The 20,719-nt window shown below is 39.8% G+C and overlaps 1 protein-coding gene across 3 annotated transcripts in view; it reads left to right on the top strand.

Moving 5' to 3' along the window:
• Positions 1-20,719, top strand: part of sned1 (sushi, nidogen and EGF-like domains 1) — a 55,334-nt gene that overhangs the window by 27,900 nt on the left and 6,715 nt on the right. For 2 of the 3 annotated variants that reach the window (XM_079691726.1, XM_079691725.1), the window contains exons 25-32: positions 6,010-6,122; positions 7,164-7,442; positions 8,097-8,238; positions 9,929-10,011; positions 11,615-11,710; positions 12,004-12,120; positions 18,740-18,827; positions 18,938-19,017. In XM_079691726.1, the coding sequence (XP_079547852.1) occupies positions 6,010-6,122; positions 7,164-7,442; positions 8,097-8,238; positions 9,929-10,011; positions 11,615-11,710; positions 12,004-12,120; positions 18,740-18,827; positions 18,938-19,017 (998 nt within the window). Of the gene's footprint in view, positions 1-6,009; positions 6,123-7,163; positions 7,443-8,096; positions 8,252-9,928; positions 10,012-11,614; positions 11,711-12,003; positions 12,121-18,739; positions 18,828-18,937; positions 19,018-20,719 lie in introns of those variants that run through there. The other variant, XR_013809992.1, reaches the window with a different exon arrangement.

The raw sequence follows: 20,719 nt of genomic DNA, 5'->3' as shown, positions 1-20,719 counted from the left end.
GTGAGATTGGACGGAAAGATTGGCATTTATGGGCTGGTTTGTTTGGTTTTAAAATTAAAATGATCATGGCACCTCTCAATGAGGGAGGGAGTCACCCGTTTTTATAGGATTCCTGAAGCATTTCTATAATTGGAGTTAAAAGTTTCCTCTTGAATTTCTTATAAATATCGATTGGTAATCCATCAGGACCAGCTGCTTTGCCAGAATTCATGGCATCAATTGCTTCTATAATTTCATCTGTTGACAAATCAGAATCCAGGTTGATTTTTTCTTCATTTGAGACACTTGGGAATTTTAAATTATCCAAAAATGAAGTTTGAGCATCCAAATTAGGCGGATACTCTGAGGAGTATAACGTTTCGTAGAATTGTCTAAAGGTTACATTTATTTCTTCAGGATCCACAGTCACATCTCCCTTAGAATTTTCGATTGCATTAATAGATCTTTCTGATTGTAGCTGTTTAATTCTCCAGGCCAGAAGTCTACCTGGTTTTTCTCCCTGATCATAAAAATTATGTTTAAGCTTCAACAAGCTATTCGCAGCCCTCTCAGCAGATATTTTATTGTATTCAGCCTTCAGAAGTAATAGTTCCTGATGTGGGTTTTCTGAGCTATCCATAAACTTGTCTTTCTCTAGCACTTTAATTTTATAATCCAGCTCTTCCAGTTTTTGACGGATGCGTTTTAATTTAGGAGACGTAAAACGTATAATCTGTCCTCTCAAGAAGGCTTTAAAAGCTTCCCATCAAGCAAGCCGAGGTCTGACTTGTGTTCATTTCAAAAACCATATCTATTTGTTTCCCAATAAAGTCTATAAAAGCCGGGTCCTGTAGCCAGTTTATATGAAAATGCCATCTCGGAGGGCTATTAACCAGTTTAGAATCTACATATGTAAAAGATATTGGGGCATGATCAGATAACACTTTGGCATCATAGTTGCAGTCTTTAATTTTATATCTTATCTGTGTTGATATTAGAAAGTAATCTATCCGTGAATAGGTTTTATGTGTGCTAGAGTGACAAGAATATTCTATATTGTTTGGGTTCAGATCCCGCCAGATTTCTGATAAGCTCAAATCCTTCATAAAATTTAATATAGATGTTCTAGCTCTAATATGGGACGTGTCCGATCCAGTAGATTTGTCTATTTGTGGGTTCAGGGCCACATTAAAATCGCCTCCTACAATGAAATTACCTGGGAGCGTTGATAAGGTCAAGAATAAATTATCAAAAAATGCGGGGTCATCTTCGTTGGGGCCGTAAACATTCACTAAATTAAGTTTCTCGTATAGTAATATGCCCTGAAGTATAATGTACCTGCCCTTGGGATCAATTATTGAATTGACTACTTGAAATGGGATTGACTTGTGAATTAGGGTTAAAACTCCTATGGCATGTGAACTATAGGAGGCTGAAAACACTTGGCCTTGCCATCTTTTTTTGACTTTAGACAAATCACACTGCATCATATGAGATTCCTGCAGGAAAACTATGTGTGAGTGTTTTTGTTTTAGTCTACTAAGTACCTGCTTCACTTTAGTTAATTTACCCAAGCCCCTGCAATTCCAAGATGTAACCTTAACCTTCATAGATTTAGACATACCTCAATCGAACATATATTGTGTTATATAGGTTGTTCAGTGACTGTAATAGTGAGTGGATAAACGATGCTGCCCTAACAAAATACGTGTAAAAATACATATATTCGAACACATAAGTACACATAAAACCTTAACCCTCTAACATACATTTCCCCCTGAGATCTACAGAAAAATCTCCCCTCCCTCTTACCACCTCCGACATGGCCAACCTACCACCAGACCTGCACACTGTAGTGGGCTGTCCTTTGTCCCCTCTTTTACCCTCCCCCTACAACGTATTACAGATTCCCCTTAAGTTAACACTTTCAGAACCCACACAAATACATCCCCCCTCCCATCTCTTTCCCAAACTCCAAAAGTGCCATTCGTTCACGATAACAGCAACATTACCCGATTCCTAACTTTTGCAAGAACAAATATTGTAAACTTTGAACATTAAGGTGAATAGCTTGAATTCAAATAAGAATTATATTCCAACCAATGGAAGCGTTGTAAAATTTACCAATCAAAAAATAAACAAATTGAGCCTCCATTCTAGGGGGCATTGCCTTTCGCTGCCCACTTGACTCCCAAAGCAAAGAGAGAGAAACATTGAAAAAATGGAGAGCTTGCCTATATTGCCTTGTAAACTGGCAATCGTAAAAACGTAAATTATTATTGGGGCATCCGCTCCGAAATTCACATATATATATATATATATATATATATATATATATATATATATAAGCGGTGTTCACGTGTTTAATTTTAAACTCGGTTTAGACAAAACAGCCAAAACAACTATTTATCAGGAAAGAATATAGGTAAGGTAGGGGCAAGCCGCCCTGTCATCTCCCACCTGTGTATGTCTCATTGCAGGTGTTCCGGATTAACTTGTTTCCCGATCAACTCGTTTCAGTGGGGTGCGTGGCTTTCGACTGAAATACACATTTCGATCGCTTTCTTCTGTCGTTTACATACATCTTTTGGTATATTTGGCTTCTTAGGAACACGTTGATGCACATCCAGTACCAATGTGTGAGGTTGTGATTACGATGGCGATATCCGGACGCGAACAGCGAGGACTACAACAAGACAAACGAGTTGCTCGAATAAATCATTTAAACCGGCTATTGTTGCCAGACTTATTACGGAATATCGTTGTTAATATCCAAGTACATCTGCGTATACCTTCAGACAGCCTCCAAGTGAAGCACACGGTGTTTACTTTGTGGATATTTAGACTTTAAAATGCTGCTTGGTCATGAATGTTGGTGTCGGCAAACAATATTACGAATCCTCTATTCAAACATAATATTCAATGTGCATCGACATGAAAATAACAAAAACGTTCATGCTGGACTCAAACCCGAGTCCCAACAGTAAAAATCAATCATGCCCTGCGCGTTATGAGTGCGCCACGAATCATCACGTCCTAAGAAATCACCACAGCTCATTTTGTTACATTAACATCGTCAACAAGTTCTAGAAAAATGCAACCCGACCATCATTTATAATGTGAGCGAATGTATGTACACTTTAAGCCATATAATAAACATATTATAGTAGGCATTTGCTTAGAAATAGTATACTGACTGAGGTCTGTATCAAGCCTCATTAAGACCCACAGAGATCAGATATCCTAGTTTATCAGCCTGCAAGCCCACATTATGTTGTGATAAGTGTTAATTTTACATATAAATGTGTTTTAGTGCAAACATTAACTTCCAATATGCAAATCAGGCCATGTGTTTCGTGATATTTGCAATACAACATTATGCTGTACAATATAATATTTTGCCTCTATCTATCTCTATAATAATATATATTGGGGATATATAAATATCCCCAATGACATTTCTGCTGCTATCTTTGCAAAACGAGGTAACAGTCACATGTTATCTGGATGAGTGCTGCACAATACCGTTTTTATAAGGGATACATGTGTGGGTAGTCTTTCATATTAAACATGATCGCTGGTAGATAGCCACAGAAATCGTAACACAATTTAACCTGGGCGGGTCACATTTTAACGTCCCAGTTCCCTCGGAGGATCACAGTTTAACACAGATGAAGACTTCTCCACGCTGCTTTCAAACTGTGAGTAAACACTGTGTGCTTTACTTGGAGGCTGTCTGAAGGTATACACAGATGGACTTGGACATTAACAACGATATTCCGTAATAAGTCTGGCAACAATAGCCGGTTTAAATGATTTATTCGAGCAACTCGTTTGTCTTGTTGTAGTCCTCGCTGTTCGCGTCCGGATATCGCCATCGTAATCACAACCTCACACATTGGTACTGGATGTGCATCAACGTGTTCCTAAGAAGCCAAATATACCAAAAGATGTATGTAAACGACAGAAGAAAGCGATCGAAATGTGTATTTCAGTCGAAAGCCACGCACCCCACTGAAACGAGTTGATCGGGAAACAAGTTGATCGGGAAACAAGTTAATCCGGAACACCGGATATCACCATCGTAATCACAACCTCACACATTGGTACTGGATGTGCATCAACGTGTTCCTAAGAAGCCAAATATACCAAAAGATGTATGTAAACGACAGAAGAAAGCGATCGAAATGTGTATTTCAGTCGAAAGCCACGCACCCCACTGAAACGAGTTGATCGGGAAACAAGTTGATCGGGAAACAAGTTGATCGGGAAACAAGTTAATCCGTCATTATCATTAGTCCGCCTGTATTCGCCCGGCCGCTTCCGAGGTATTAGTCAAACGCTTCTCCTTTTAACATATTTTGATTTACGTCCGTAAATCATGTTCAGTTCGTGTTCACGCCGTCTTATTTCTTCTGTATGTCCTTGATGAAGTTCTCCGTGTCCGAGGGGTTGTCAAAAAAGTAAGACCGGCCGCCGTGTGTGACCCTCAGTCGCGCCGGGAAAACTATTCCATATTGGACGTCCATCTCCCGCAGCCTCCGTTTAACTCCATCGAATCTCCTCCGTTGTTTATGCAGCTCTGCAGAGAGGTCCGGGAACAGCATCACTGGGCGATCTTTGTAGAATATTTTACCCATTTGTCTTGCAGCATTCTGAACGAGGACTTTATCCTTGTAATTAAGGAACTTCATGATCAGTGGTCTAGGCGGGCCACCAGTAAGTTTAGGGCCAGAGAGCCGATGGGCTCGCTCGATAACAATAGGAGAGGCTGGCGGCGCTAATCTCAAGGCTTCAGGGAGCCATGATTCCAGGAATGCGCAAATATCCTTCCCTTCTGCCGCTTCAGGTAAATTCACCAATCGTAAATTGGATATTCTGCTCCTGTTCTCAGAGCTGTCCAGTTTCGAGGTAAGCTTGGCAACTTGTTCTTCTAGGCTCACGGCTCTCCTCTGCAGGGAGACGACGTCATCTTCGGCGTTTGATATTCGCTCCTCCGTCTCGGATATTCTCTTCTGACAACTGGTCAGCTCACTTTTAACGCTGTTGACTGCAAGTAGCCCATCCAATTTAGACGAAAACTCTGTCTTCAGGCCATTTATTGCTTGTAGGATAGCATTGTCGGTGTTGTCAGTGGTAGCGTTAGCTTCTGAGCTACCCTTGCACTCCTTGCTAGCTGAGTTGTCGCATTGTAGCGTGGCCATGGCGTCCTCACTTGCTCCGTCTTCTGTTGAGTCTTCCGACTTTTTTTGGTTTTTTTGACGGTTTCTGTGGCATAATGGATGTTGCGGGGGTTTAGAAGCAAATACCATGCAGTTTTAGGTGGGTTCCGATTAATTAGAATAGGATTTTAGTAAGAATAGCAACCGTGCTGGGGAGTGTCAGCCTCTCAGCTCAGCGCCATAACCGGAAGTCCACTTTTCTACTTTTACTTGAGGAACATTTTGAATGCAGGACTTCTACTTGTAACAAAGTATTCCTACACTCTGGTACTTCTACTTTTACTTAAGTACAATATTGTATTACTTCTTCCACCTCTGAAAACAACACTGATGTCCTTTTGTATTTCACTGTACAGACCTGCAGCATCCTACTTGTCCACTAAACGGAGCTGTTAAAGTTCTGCACTGTGAACGGAGTAATACACCTTTGAACCACCAGAGTGCACTACTACTTAACCATTTGAGGCTCCTAACAGTGTTTTGAGAATGATGAGAATCAGAATACCTTCATTCGTCCCACAGGGGACATTTACAATGTTACAGCAAAAGTGAAGAGCCAAACATAGCAAAATATTAATTAGGAGGCATGCATGAAGATGAAAAAAGAAATTATTACACACATTTACAAAAATAATGATAGGCAATAGATTTTTAATTTTTTATAAGTATAGTATGTATAAAGTAGTGTGATAGCAACCAGGTAAGCGTAGTTCAAGTGGAAGTATACTGTATATATTATGAGGTAATATAAGGCATCCTGCATTGTTTGCCATGGTGCTATTTTGTGTGTGTCCCTCTCTGTTTCCAGTGCATTAGTCCCTGGTCAGATGTACACGGTGGATGTGTTGACTCAAAGTGGAATCAGACCAGATGAATTTCCCTCCACCAGCCACTCAGCTGGACCCCTGCAGTTCTGGACACGTAGGTTACATATCATCATTCAAAAGCTATTAAAATAAGAATAACAACACGGCTGGTCGTTAGATCACTCCTGTATTAAAAATACAACACACATCTCTGCACATCAGCACAGAGCGTAGATATTAGAGAAGCCAAAGACAGCCAGTCTAAATGACTTTGACAGTGACCAATCAGCATGAGGACAGGCGGGTTCATTTTTCATTGATGGACTGATAGTTTAATGTGTTGTTGCCTAATAACAACATACCTTGCTATCTGTTGTAAGTTTCAACCCTGACATCAAATTATTGCATCATTACTATTACAAAATAATAGTCATCTATATTAAAGTATTATATTATATTATCTTAGATCTTGTACTTGAGTAAAAGTAGAAGTACCAGAGTGTAGGAATACTCTGTTATAGTAAAAGTCCTGCATTCTAAATGTTACTCAAGTAAAAGTAGAAAAGTATTAGCATGAAAATATACGTAAAGTACTAAAAGTGAAAGTAATCATTGTGCAGATTGGTCCATCTCAGAATAATAGATATGATATGTTTTATAATGATTGATCATGAAAGTGTTCTCAAAGCTGGTAAAGGTGCAGCTAGTTTGAATGACTTTGTACACTGCAGGGTAGCTTGTGTATTTACTCCAGGTGGAACTAAAGTCTGATTTAACACTTGATTATATTTCACATCATTCATCCACATCTGTGAAGTAACTAAAGTTATTCAATACATGCAGTGGAGGAAAAATAGACTATTTACCTCTGAACTGTAATTGGTCATAAGTTTGAAGAAAACTAAATACTCAAGTAAAGTACAAGTATCTCAAAATTGTACTTATGTACAGTACTTGAGTAAAGGAACTTAGTTACTTTCCACCATTGAACAGCATACAAGTCCAGGTGACAAATGTTTTAAAGCACAGCACAACAAACTGACAGTGTAGGTGAGAATCAGTTCAAATCAAGTTAAAGTTACAGTTACTTGCAAAAAGAATACTTTCGCTGCTATCAATGAAGTAATGTGAGCATCCACATGTGTTTTCCCCTCAGGGCCTCTCCCCCCACAGAACCTCTCCCTGTCACATGTGACCACTAACTCAGCACTGATCACCTGGAGCCGCTACCCGAGAAACGTCCCAGATGGCTTTGTGGTCAACGTGACCCGAGGGTTGAACACGAGGAGTCGCTTCCTGCCCAATGGGAAGCTGGGATCATATACCCTGCGTGAACTGACTCCAGGACAGCAGTACCATGTGGCTGTCACGTCGGTGAAAAGCACAGCGCAGGAACAGATCCACAGTGTACACCAACACCTAGCCTTTACTACCTGTGAGTGAAAGCATGTTTATAACCCTTTCATTTACATAAACACATGCAATTAGGTGTGTTTTCAAAGAGCCTTTCAGTATCATGAATGCCTTAGAGGTCAGTGAGACAAAAGAAAAAGATCTGCTGATTCCTTTTCTCAATTGCAGGGGGGTCAAAGGTTTCCCCAGAATAATATCATGAAGTTCCTCAAAAATGTTTTTCATCTGTAGACAAATCATGTTGTTTACGGAAGCTTTAGTCAAACAGGAGATACAACTATTTAGAAAATGATTTCTCACATTGTTGATGCCCAGCTATTTATAACTATATAAATATACAATTTAGCTTCACTGAATCTATCAAATGTCATATGATAACAAATAAGTCCGTAAAATAGTCTCTATTTAGAATCTAGCAGAATTCTTTGAAATCACTTCTTAAAACTCTCTTTATTAAAGCCTTTCATTAATAATACCACTACTTGATTTGACTCCATATCCATGTTTGATTTCATTTGACTTTCTTTTTTATATTGTTGCAACGTTGTATAGCTATGGTGGGGATTGTTGACCTCGTCTTCTGTTTCATGTTAGCTTTGTAACTTTGTTTTGAATAGTGCTGTAGAAATAGTTATTATTATTTGTATTATTATTATTATGATTATCTTTGACCCAGTGCCAATAGGTGAAATATCAGAGAGAAGAAAGAGGCCAGCCGGGAATGGACAGGGGGCTCATGTGGGACACACACTTCCCCCATCTCAGCCCCAGGACCTGGGGGCTACAACAGAAACAGAGAACTCAAAGGAGCTGCCTAGGTAAACGCAGAGTGTAGGTGGTTATTAAAAAGGGGGGGTGGATCAGGGTCCTTTGCTCTGCCTTTCCTTTCTGTCTCCTCACAGTCAAATAAAAGAGGAAAGGCCACAGTGTGTCCACTCATATGTCTAATTGAAAATACATTTTGACTGGTTGACAGAAGCATACAACTTGTTTTAGAAGATGTTGATTCTTTCCGAGATAGTATGGTATTTATTATTACTCATTTTCTTCTTTCTTTTTTGTTTATTTTTAATACCAATACCTCTTTTATTTAGTTGTTTGTTTGCAATTCTATTTTTAAAGTCTTTTTTTCTTAATATTTATTTGTACTTTTACAAATCCCAGCATAAAGCTATTTACCTTCAGTGGAGGAAATAATCATTTGATCCTTTGCCAATTTTGTAAGTTTACCCACTTACAAAGAAATGAACAGTCTGTCATTTTAATGGTAGGTTGATTTTAACAGTGAGAGTAAGAATATGACAAAGAAAATCCAGAAATTGACATTATATAAAAGATAAACTGATTTGCCTTTAATTGTGTGAAATAAGTATTTGATCCCCTAGCAACCAACAAGAATTCTGGCTCCCACAGACCGGTTACATAAGTCCTCTTCCTTTAAGAAAGTACTCCTAATATCAACTTGTTACCTGTATAAAAGACACCTATCCACAGAATCCCAATCAGATTCCAACCTCTCCACCATGGGTAAGACTAAAGAGCTGTCTAAGGACCTCAGGGACCAGACTGTAGACCTGCACAATGCTGGGACTGGCTACAAGACCATGAAAGATCAGCTTGGTGAGAAGGAGACAACTGTTGGTGCCATTATTCAGAAATGGAAGAAAGACAAAATGAGCATCAGTCGCCCTCAGTCTGGGGCTCCACACAAGATCTGGCCCCGTGGGGTTTTGATGATCATGAGAAAGCTGAGGGATCAGCCAGAACTACACAGGAGGAACTTGTTAATGATCTCAAGGCAGCTGGGACCACAGTCACCAAGAAAACTATTGGGAACACACTACACCATAATGGATCAAATGAGAAGAGAAGAGAGATGCTGACTATAACCCCAGAACACCATCCGTCAGCATGGAGGTGGAAACATTCTGCTTTGGGGTGTTTCTCTGCTAAGGGGACAGGACCACTTCGCTGCATCGAGGACATGGGTCATGGATGGGTCATGGAGGGGTCTTCCAGCAGGAAAATGACCCTGAACATACGGCCAAGGCAACAGTGATCTGTGGAGGGAGCTGAGGCTTCCAGAGGCCAAGCATCAGCCTCAAAACCTGAAGGGTTTGGAGAGGATCTTCAGAGAGGAGTGGACCAATATCCTTCCGGAGATATTCACAAACCTGGAGACCAGCTACAAGAAGCGTCTGACCTCTGTGTGTCCAGCAAGGGTTTCTCCACCAAGTACTAACACATGTTCCGCAAGGGGGTCAAATACTTATTTCACACAGTTAAATGCTAATAAATGTTTATCTTTTATATAATGTCAATTTATGGATTTTCTTTTTGAAATTCTTATGATTTCCTCCACTGTATATACAGTACATTGGCCTGTCTGGACATTGAAAGTTCTTGATCCTTGTATGCCGTTCAATAAACAACACAAACAGAACATTGGTAAGACTTTCATCTGGTAATCCAGCTGTCCATGCTAAACAACTTGCTTTTCCTCTGCAGATACACAGAGCTCATTGACAGAAGGGGAAAGATAACAGCTAAGTTTACTCACCTGCCTCGAAAAGCCGTTCGACATCGCACCAGTAAGTAAAATAAGTAGAAATAAACATTAAGGAGAGTGTTACAGTTATAATACTAAAACATGAATTCTGTTGTTTACTGTTTTTTTTCCAAACGGTAATGTTGCACCCAATAAAGTAATTCACTGTGCTTCCATGCAGAAATGATTGACATCATTCTATGACATCTAATAACATGCCGTACCAACGTATTCAACAAGTTCTGGTTTTGCTCAGGATGTTCAAAGAATTAAAGTCAGTCTTTTATGGTCGTAAGCATGGATGATAAATAGGTGTTACTCTAGTGTAAACTAGAATCAGATCCAGTTATCTGACACATGCTGTCCATTTTATCTAGCAGGGTTTAGATGAAACCAGACAAGTCAGAAAATGTATGGAATACACTTCCTTTGTTCCTTTTTAATTCTCATATGATAATGTTTCATAGTGTATTTAACTCAATGCATCCCAGTGCAGTGGTTTATGGTGTATATCCTATAGGGACAAATTGTTCTACAGATATTATCTTGTGGTCTAGACCAGTGGTTCTCAACTGGTCAGGCCTCGGGACCCACTTTTTCCTTGGCCAATAGATTGTGACCCGAAATTTTGAACCACTCTATTCAACAAAAGATCCTGCAGTAATATATACGCTTTGCAGCATCCAATATTAATTAAAGCGAAGTACAGTGCATATGTCCCTTATATCCCTTCACAGAACAAAAGCATACTTTTAAATAAGGTTTAATGAGATGATGGAATCAAAGCTCAACTGTATAACATAAAAAGTAACACATGCTGAAAACCTAACCCCAGAAGGGGGGTCTGGGGGGATTGTCCCCCAGGAGATTTTTTGAAATACTAACATTTAAATTACCCATTCTGGTACATTCTGAGAAGAAAATAAATAGATGTATTACAACATATCAATTAATATTTTATGCCATTGTTTGTTTTTCACTTTGTTCTGACAGCTGAACTTGCTGCTCCACACAGAGAGAAGAGCAAAGAGGAGATAGTCTGTGTGAAATAATTTAAATTGTGGGTAAGGGTAGATAGCCCCCATTGTTCTGTGACCTGTCAATCATCAAACCGGGGGTCATATTTCATTATGTGTTCATTTTTATCTGAAGTTGTACCCATGGGTGTATAAAGAATAGTTATACCGCAAAGTTATTCTCCGTGGGGACTTCCGGCAACAATCTTGATTCTGATTGGCCGGAAGACTCGAAAAAACATCAGCAAAGATGTTTTATTGAGAAGATGATCACTACGTGACAGAAGTTTTCAAAACCGTTTATGGTCTCCGGTACTTTCAGTCCAACACCTACTGCATGCACAGCGTTAGAAAATCGGGCCTTCAAAATAAGTTTGACTTTTTCTCCCAAAAAAAAAAAAAAGGAATTCTTTTTTTTCAATTTGTTTTCACTCGCACATCTGCGACCCACTTGAAACGGGTCCGCGACCCACCAGTTGAGAACCACTGCTCTAGTCTAGACTATAAGCACAAGATAACAGTAGTCTATAATAAGCTTCCTTTCTAGGGTTTGCCTCTTTTAATAAAAAAAGAGACAAGTTTTGCCATCTTTTTACGCTGATTCATCACAGAAAATGTTTTGTCTTGTAGAACCTGACCCGCCAATTAAATTAGAGAAGATGGAAGAAACAACAAACAAAATCAGCCTGGCACTCGAGATTGAAGAAGGTTTAAGAACGAAGCCTGGTAGGTGTTCTGGTGGCACATCTGCCATCTGCTGTGGTTTAAACTGTATACAACAGATGGATGTCCTGTTGGAAAAAGAATACTACTACTTTTACATTTAAATTATTATAGTGTATTGAATGTCATTAAAATATCAATGATGATGACATGTACCTTAAAAGACATTGAGGAAAGTAGTAAACATAAGGGGGTTGTGGTGTAACAGCTGTAGATAATGTGGAGTAGTGGGCCTGAAAGCTGAGACCCTCACTGATTCTGTGCTGAGGATGTTGATGGCAGCTGTTGTCTTTCAGAACTGCAACAGGACTGCCGCAGTGTGCCTTGCCACAACGGGGGAGCATGTGTGAGCGGAGCAGACTCGTTCCTCTGCGACTGCGTGGTCGGGTTCAAGGGCCGGCAGTGTGAACTGTGTAAGTTAGTGTGCTTCCATACACTCACAGGGTGGGGCCTGATACAGTAGGCTGCTTTGGCAAATGTAGCGGATTGTCACTGATTCTGTGATGTTTTAGGACATGAACACAGATTTACACTCAAAGGTGTTTCTTTAGGGTCCGATATGCAGAGGAGGGAAGTGAGGTTATAGACCAGTCCCATGTTTACAAACATTGCAGCACATGAGCGCAAAGACTCGGAGTCACCTGAGTGCTTAAAAGTAAGTCAGTGAAGTCACGTTAAATGTTTGCATTTGAAACAGGGCGTTTTACATCCAATCACATCCCCAGCCACAGCTGTCTTGACATCAAATCTCAAGTCCTATATGTCCGAGACCGAGACAAGACCAAGACCAAGTACTAAAACACTACGACATGGGACTCACTGATCATTTGAACTATTGAATATATTATTTTGTCTGCATTTAAAGAGATGTGTTTTGTGTTTTTTTTCAAATGTATAAATTTAGCAGGGTAAAAATACAGAAATACTGAACTGGTTAATAGGGGCATGTGCTGTATTGTTCCCTTTCGGTAGCATGCACCTTTTGTAGGGTTTGACTCGACTGGCACCCCAGCAACTGTGGTCGAACCGCTACAAGATGTCTGCTTCACCTCCAATATACTGTAATGGGAATTGATGGTGTGTGGTGCCTGAAGGGCCAATAAATCTCCTGTCCATAGACGCTTCCTGCTGCTTTGCGCAGTGATATGTTCTAAGTTTCTTTGAAAGAAAATAGTTCCTGCTCACAACAAGGTCTGAGGAGTTTTTAGCATCTGTGTTAGAATTTCTGGAAAAATACATAGATTTTTCAAATGTATTTTTTTGTTGCCGCTCTGGGGCCGTATTCACAAAGGATCTTAGGGCTAAAAGTAGCTCCTAACTGGCGAATTTAGGAGAAACTCCTAAACATAATGGGCGTGTCAGTCTTAAATTTAGGACTCCTAATTGTATTCACTAAGAGCAATTCACAAAGTAATTTAGGCCTAAAAGTAGCACCTAAGTTTAGGAGAGCTTAAAAGTCCTCGAGAGGACTCCTAACTCAGTAAGACCTATTCACAAAGAATCTGAAAATGGCTGCGAGACGAAATGTTTTGGAGACAATGGAAGACTGTGAATTGATCAAGAGATATAGGCTAAATCGTGAGGGTATCAAACTTGTTGTGGAATTAGTGCGGGATGCAATAACACCCCCGACTAACAGGAATAACCCGATTAGTCCGGAAATAAAATGTTTGGCAACACTACGATATTTAGCAACAGGGAAAATGCAACTTTGCAATGCCGACGATTTAGGAATATCGCGACCATCAGTCAGCCGTGCCATAAACCAAACCATCAACGCGCTCTCTAAACCACATATCATCCAACAGTTTATCCGGTTTCCTTTGGACAATCAACAACTACACAGGATCAAAGCCAACTTCATGGCAATTGCAGGTATGCCCGGTGCGGTCGGTGCTATTAACGGTACGCACATACAAATAATTGCGCCATCAAAAGATGAGGACGTGTTCGTCAATAGAAAGAAAGTACATTCCATCAACACGCAGATTGTTTTCATTCATCATGATAGGGGGGCTTGAACGGCAGTATGGGCTGTTATTGAAAGTGTTTAAGTGCTGGAAATATGCTCATTGGATAATAGTTTGCAGGGTGCTTTTAATTGCCTCCTTGATTTAATGCAATTTACGTATTTTTATTGTTTGCTCTCTCTCTTTAACGTGCATATACAACGTCATTATCGTGGTCTGCACAAACTTGTCATCATGCGTGTATTCTGCTAACTGCACTGTCCATAACTATTTGATAGGAATACATTTCTAGCCAAGGCTATTTCCTTGTTTTAGTGGGCTCGTTTGTGGGATGTTGCGGATGAGTTTCACCGAGACCGCCTGCTCTGAACAACCAATCACCGTACTGACCGCTTCTAAACACATGCACGAGAATCGACGTAATCCATAGCAACGGCGCGTCACTCTTAGTTCACTCTTAGTGATTTATCCTTAGTATGAGTAGGTCTCAGCGGCTTTGTGAATAACTTTTAAGAAAAAACTCCTACGTAAAATGTTTTAGCGCGAGTTAGGAGCACTCCTAGCGGTAAGATAAAATGCTTTGTGAATACGGCCCCTGAGCTCCATCTGCCATCTATTGCCATTGGTTTCCATTATACTGGAGAGAAAGCACATTTCTATGGCTGGGTGAAATGTTCTTTTGTCAAGCTTCAGGGTCTACTACAGCCATGCTACCAGGCTGTGGCAGTGCTAACACGCTCACACTGGTACATGGAGCGCATTTATATACAGTGGGGCAAAAAAGTATTTAGTCAGCCACCAATTGTGCAAGTTCTCCCACTTAAAAAGATGAGAGAGGCCTGTACTTTTCATCCTAGGTATACCTCAACTATGAGAGACAAAATGAGAAAAAAAATCCAGAAAGTCACATGTCTGTTTTTAAAGAATTTATTTGCAAATTATGGTGGAAAATAAGTATTTGGTCACCTAAAAACAAACAAGATTTCTGGCTCTCACAGACCTGTAACTTCTTCTTTAAGAGCCTCCTCTGTCCTCCACTTGTTAACTGTATTAATGGCACCTGTTTGAACTCGTTATCAGTATAAAAGACACCTGTCCACAACCTCAAACAGTCACACTCCAAACTCCACTATGGCCAAGAGCAAAGAGCTGTCAAAGGACACCAGAAACAAAATTGTAGACCTGCATCAGGCTGGGAAGACTGAATCTGCAATAGGTAAGCAGCTTGGTGTGAAGAAATCAACTGTGGGAGCAATTATTAGAAAATGGAAGACATACAAGACCACTGATAATCTCCCTCGATCTGGGGCTCCACGCAAGATCTCACCCCGTGGGGTCAAAATGATCACAAGAACGGTGAGCAAAAATCCCAGAACCACACGGGGGGACCTAGTCAATGACCTGCAGAGAGCTGGGACCAAAGTAACAAAGGCTACCATCAGTAACACACTACGCCGCCAGGGACTCAAATCCTGCAGTGCCAGACGTGTCCCCCTGCTTAAGCCAGTACATGTCCAGGCCCGTCTGAAGTTTGCTAGAGAGCATACATTTTAGATGATCCAGAAGAGGATTGGGAGAATGTCATATGGTCAGATGAAACCAAAATAGAACTTTTTGGTAAAAACTCAACTAGACCTGTTTGGAGGAGAAAGAATGCTGAGTTGCATCCAAAGAACACCATACCTACTGTGAAACATGGGGGTGGAAACATCATGCTTTGGGGCTGTTTTTCTGCAAAGGGACCAGGACGACTGATCCGTGTAAAGGAAAGAATGAATGGGCCATGTATCGTGAGATTTTGAGTGACAACCTCCTTCCATCAGCAAGGGCATTGAAGATGAAACGTGGCTGGGTCTTTCAGCATGACAATGATCCCAAACACACCGCCCGGGCAACGAAGGAGTGGCTTCGTAAGAAGCATTTCAAGGTCCTGGAGTGGCCTAGCCAGTCTCCATATCTCAACCCCATAGAAAATCTTTGGAGGGAGTTGAAAGTCTGTGTTGCCCAGCGACAGCCCCAAAACATCACTGCTCTAGAGGAGATCTGCATGGAGGAATGGGCCAAAATACCAGCAACAGTGTGTGAAAACCTTGTGTAGGCTTACAGAAAACGTTTGACCTCTGTCATTGCCAACAAAGGGTATATAACAAAGTATTGAGATGAACTTTTGTTATTGACCAAATACTTATTTTCCAACATAATTTGCAAATAAATTCTTTAAAAATCAGACAATGTGGATTTGTTTTCCTTCTCATTTTGTCTCTCATAGTTGAGGTATACCTAGGATGAAAATTACAGGCCTCTCTAATCTTTTTAAGTGGGAAAACTTGCACAATTGGTGCCTGACTAAATATTTTTTTGCCCCACTGTAGCTCCATATTCAAGATTCAAGATATTTTATTGTCATATATACAGTATAACAGGCAGTTGCACTATACAATCAAATTCTTACATTCCTCTCTCCATATACCTAAATATTGAGAAGATAGCATAACTCAAAGCGCTTTCCAACACTTGTCAACATTCACCATACAGTAGTACCCTGTTGGCAGAGACCACCACCAGCGGCTCATCAGGAGTGAAGAATGTTCACCCACACATCGAGAGCCAATTGGGAGTCATTTCATGTTCAATAGACTGCAGAGGGGATCGAACCAGCAACCTCCTGATGAGTGACCTGCTCAAATTAGGAAATATAGCTAGACCTACCATGTTCACACTATAGTGTAGCATGTTAGCCTATGTGGAGTTGGCATGTTCTTTGTCTTTATGTTTAATACCAATACCTCTTTTATTTAGTTGTTTGTTTGTAATTCTATTTTTAAAGTATTTTTTTCTTAATTTTTACTTTTACAAATCCCAGCATAAAGGTATTTACCTACAGTGGAGGAAATAATCATTTGATCCCTTGCCAATTTTGTAAGTTTACCCACTTACAAAGAAATGAACAGTCCATCATTTTAATGGTAGGTTGATTTGACTAATGAGGGACAGAATATCAAAAGGAATATCCAGAAATGTTCATAATTTAAGAGATACAAATGTGTTAGCGAGGGATTAGAAAATGGATCCATTATATAATACCATTCAAATGTAAACAATACCATTTATCTTTGTTCCTAAAGGCATAGCATTTATCAGTATACCGCTCTAATAGGTGTATAGCTGCTTCTGAGTGAAAGATGTGCCTGTGTGTCACTGCAGGATTTACTCTCCTGTCTTTGTGTTCCCAAGGGTTTAGTTTTCTCTGAAAGTCACTATAGTATCTGAAGTGTGAATTTAAAGTAAAACATTATTAGATTTGCATTTCATCATGTAAACCAACCTGATAGCTATAGAACTTTGGTTCCTTAAAAGCAGGAAGCACGCTCCACTGCCAGTCTACCCCACTCATTTATAAATGGCTTGGTTAGCTCAGGGGCATGCATGTAACATGAAGGCAGGGCAGCAAAGGCACAAAGCAACATACTATTTGCAGTGAGTGTCCTGGCAGCAGTTTGTTATTTGAGAACAATATCTCTCTTCATTCGTCCTTCCTGTGTCTCAGATTCATCTTCAGACAATTTGAAGTCCTCTTTTCATTTAGGCTTTAATAGTTGAAGAAGAATATGAACGTAGTCTGTGCTTTAAACAGGTTTCTAACAGGAAGAACTTCATTGATACGGCATTATTAATGAAGAAAGTTGCTGTCAGTCTTTATAAGAGAAGCCTTGTCCCTTTCAAATAAATCCATTCCTCGCGACTGTTTTAAATTCACAAAGTGTAAGTTGAATGGCCACTCTCCATATACACTCCTTTACTCTTTTTGAACATACAATACAGTGTACTGGAAGAAACCACGTTTTAACATTTCTACTGAGGCTGACAGCCTCAATACAAATACAATTGTTTTGTATATAGAGGACAGTACAAGGAAAAGACACACGTTTAAAGGTCTTTCATTTATTTAGTTAAATTAATATTCCCGACAACAAAACATGTTATTTTTGTCTCTCAAAAGAAGAAATTAAAAACAACAAATACTTATTACTTAATAAAAAATAATAATATATGAATTCATACTTTTTTATTAGATGAGTTAGTCAAGTGTAAAAGGAGGGAATTATAGTGAACAAACAAAAACATTTATGAGAGCTTCCTTTTGCTGATATTCTTCTCTTTAGTAACTTCATAAATCACATTAAACCACAGGGAAATAGATGATGTGCCTGGATAGAATGTAAGAGAATGAATACAATCCTCCCCCTTGAAGGGAATGTATTTGCAGATATAAACATTCAGATTATTGGTGTCTCATCTCTTATGAAGGCTGCTTAAATATGAACTTCCCCACTTAACAAGCCAGGCAGTCCTGTAAAAACATCTTAGCGATTTTCTGAAGACATTTCATATGAAATGTTTTCCCTTAATGTTATTACAATAATTGTTTTTTTGTGACAAATCATTTTTAAAAGGTCACAAAACAAGGTATTTCCCTGCTTCTCTTCCATTTAAAGAAATATTATATAAGAAACTATATTAGATTTTTTACAATTTATAAAACAACAATAATCATAATAATTATAATATTTGTTTATATTACTATAACGTCGCCTACAAAATATTCCTGCCTACATATCAAAGAAAAACACTAGACACTTATAGCTGATCAGTCTGAACTAAAAATAATTTAAAAATATCCTTTAACTGTATATACACTGGCTGAATCTAAATACATGTCTCGACGTCTGTAAGGTTTCTAAAAAGTCAAACAGTGTTACTGTTATAAATACGGAAGTCTTATCAGAACCAGTCCTGTCCTGGTATAGTAGCATTACAATGTACACAAGCGTCCTTAAAGGAATAAGTTACGAGAATAAGTTGATGGAGCTGTGATGAGGAGAGGCTGTCTGCCCTGGAGTCTTTTCTCACCTAAACAACCGGCGGCAGTGTTTAAGCATTCTTTCCTAAAAGCATCAGTCAGACAGAGAGAAGGCCCTCCTCCTCTCATCCCTCCTGAAGCCTCCAGCTTTCCTCACTCACAGAAAAATTCTCACCTCCTCTTGTGTGTGTGTGTCCGCAGTGTGCAAGAGAGTGCCTCACACCTGCACCCGCCTGTACTCTGAGACCAAGAGTGTGCCTGTGTGGGAGGACGGAGTGTGCCACTACCTGTGAGTCAGCCCTGTGTTCAGCATGTGTGAGGCTTGAACATCTGAACTGCTTATTGGAATAAGAGCAGAGATTATTTGTGATTTATGGATCCATGTTTTATTCTTTGCAGGTACAAAAGGACGTATAAAGTACAGCTGGATGTTTGTTATCGAGAGATTTGTGAACCTACGCCTCCAAAGATAAGTCAGAGTGAGTTTAAACAGGCTTTCTGAACAGTGTCCTGAGGCCTGTACTACGAAGCCGGATTTTCGCTTAGCGGGCTAACTTCAGAGAAAACTCTGGGTTTCCGGTCCTACGACGCTGGTTCACTTCTTAGCGGGCTAGATCTCCATGGTAACTTATGCTGAACGGCTAGCCTGGTCCAGAGTAGGTTAGGTTCCAGGAGAAGAGATCAACTCAGTGAAAGCACCGCCTGCTGACCAATCAGAGCTCAGTGTGCGGAGTTTAAAGCTATCAAGTCATATTATAGGAGAAAGGGAATACAGAAAAAGTGCCGTTGCAGGAAAGACGGCCGGCAAAAATCAACTGACTGTGTGAACGTGAAAATTAATCGAATATCACCTCCCATCTTCAGAGCAATTTGACTTTAACATTAGTGTTAAGAAAGCTTACTTAAATATCTGCCACAACATAAGTAACCGGATCAAAGTAACGTTACGTACAGTCCGCGACACTGTGAGTGCAGACGTCGATGTGTCCCATTATCATTCCTATCACATAATGTATCATGTTTATATATCATATATTTCCTTATCTGAGTCAGCTGAGCCGTATCTGGCCGTGCAACACTTACAGTGTCACATACTGTATGCAGAAGTATTATTTGAAGCAACACATTAAGTTGACGAAACACTCGAGACAAATGTAATTAAAGTCAGATCGTGTCTTAGACGGGGCAGTGATATCAGAAACCTGTTAATGTACGCATTCAAACACTTTTTCTGTTACCAGCTGTATTCACCTTGCAGGTGCAACTATGTGGCTTTTATCCTGGATAAAGTGTTTAAGTCATGGATGTTTAAAGTTTAACGTCTTCATATTTGTCTAATATTATAGTTGACTTTTCATTCAGGAAGTATGATGCTGCGCTGTTAGTGCGCTTCTCCATGTTTGTGATTGGTCAAATGTTGCTTTTATGTGAACGCGCACATAACGATAGTTACGGCTTTAACTACGGTTCTATGAGTCCCGGATGACCGCCAGAGGCGGTGCTTTAGCACTGGATATATCCATTGCACGCATGCGCAGTTAGAGTACCTAATAACAACAAAGTCACCTGTGACCCACGTGACAACGGCTACATAGGCCGGCTTCATTAGCAGATCGATTCCCAGACTCTTCTCGCGAGCACACAAGAATAATTCTGAGTGACAGGACTCATAGAACCGTAGTTACAGCCGTAACTATTGTTCTATTTCGTCCCTACTGACCGCCAGAGGCGGTGCTTAAGCACTGGATGACTTATCCCAACCATGTCATGAAGAATACAAGCCCTTGCTCACTACTGGAAGCAGCGGAGTTCGGCAAAATGACCAAGCCCAAAGAATGGGGAGTGGCGACATTAACCCGATAACTAGGGGTGCACCGAATGGGAAATTCTTGGCCGAAACCGATACCGAAGAACAGTTGGCCGAAAACCGAATGCCCGAAAATGATTAATAGAAATATATATATATATATATATATATATATATATATATATATATATATATAATGTATACATTTTTTACCAATGTTGTTCAGCTGCCTGATTATGGAAAAAGACATGATTATGGCAAAACTTAACTTAAATAATAATCACTATTATGGGTCCATAAAACATTTATTCAGCACTTTTGAATGTATACAGTAAATTAATTCCAAGTCAAGTGCATTTTCTTTTCTCTGTTGG

Source organism: Notothenia rossii, assembly GCF_949606895.1.
Source record: "Notothenia rossii genome assembly, chromosome: 1".
Classification (NCBI taxonomy): Eukaryota; Metazoa; Chordata; class Actinopteri; order Perciformes; family Nototheniidae; genus Notothenia; species Notothenia rossii.
Note: the sequence above shows the minus strand (reverse complement) of the source record. Positions and strands in the feature narration are given on the sequence as shown.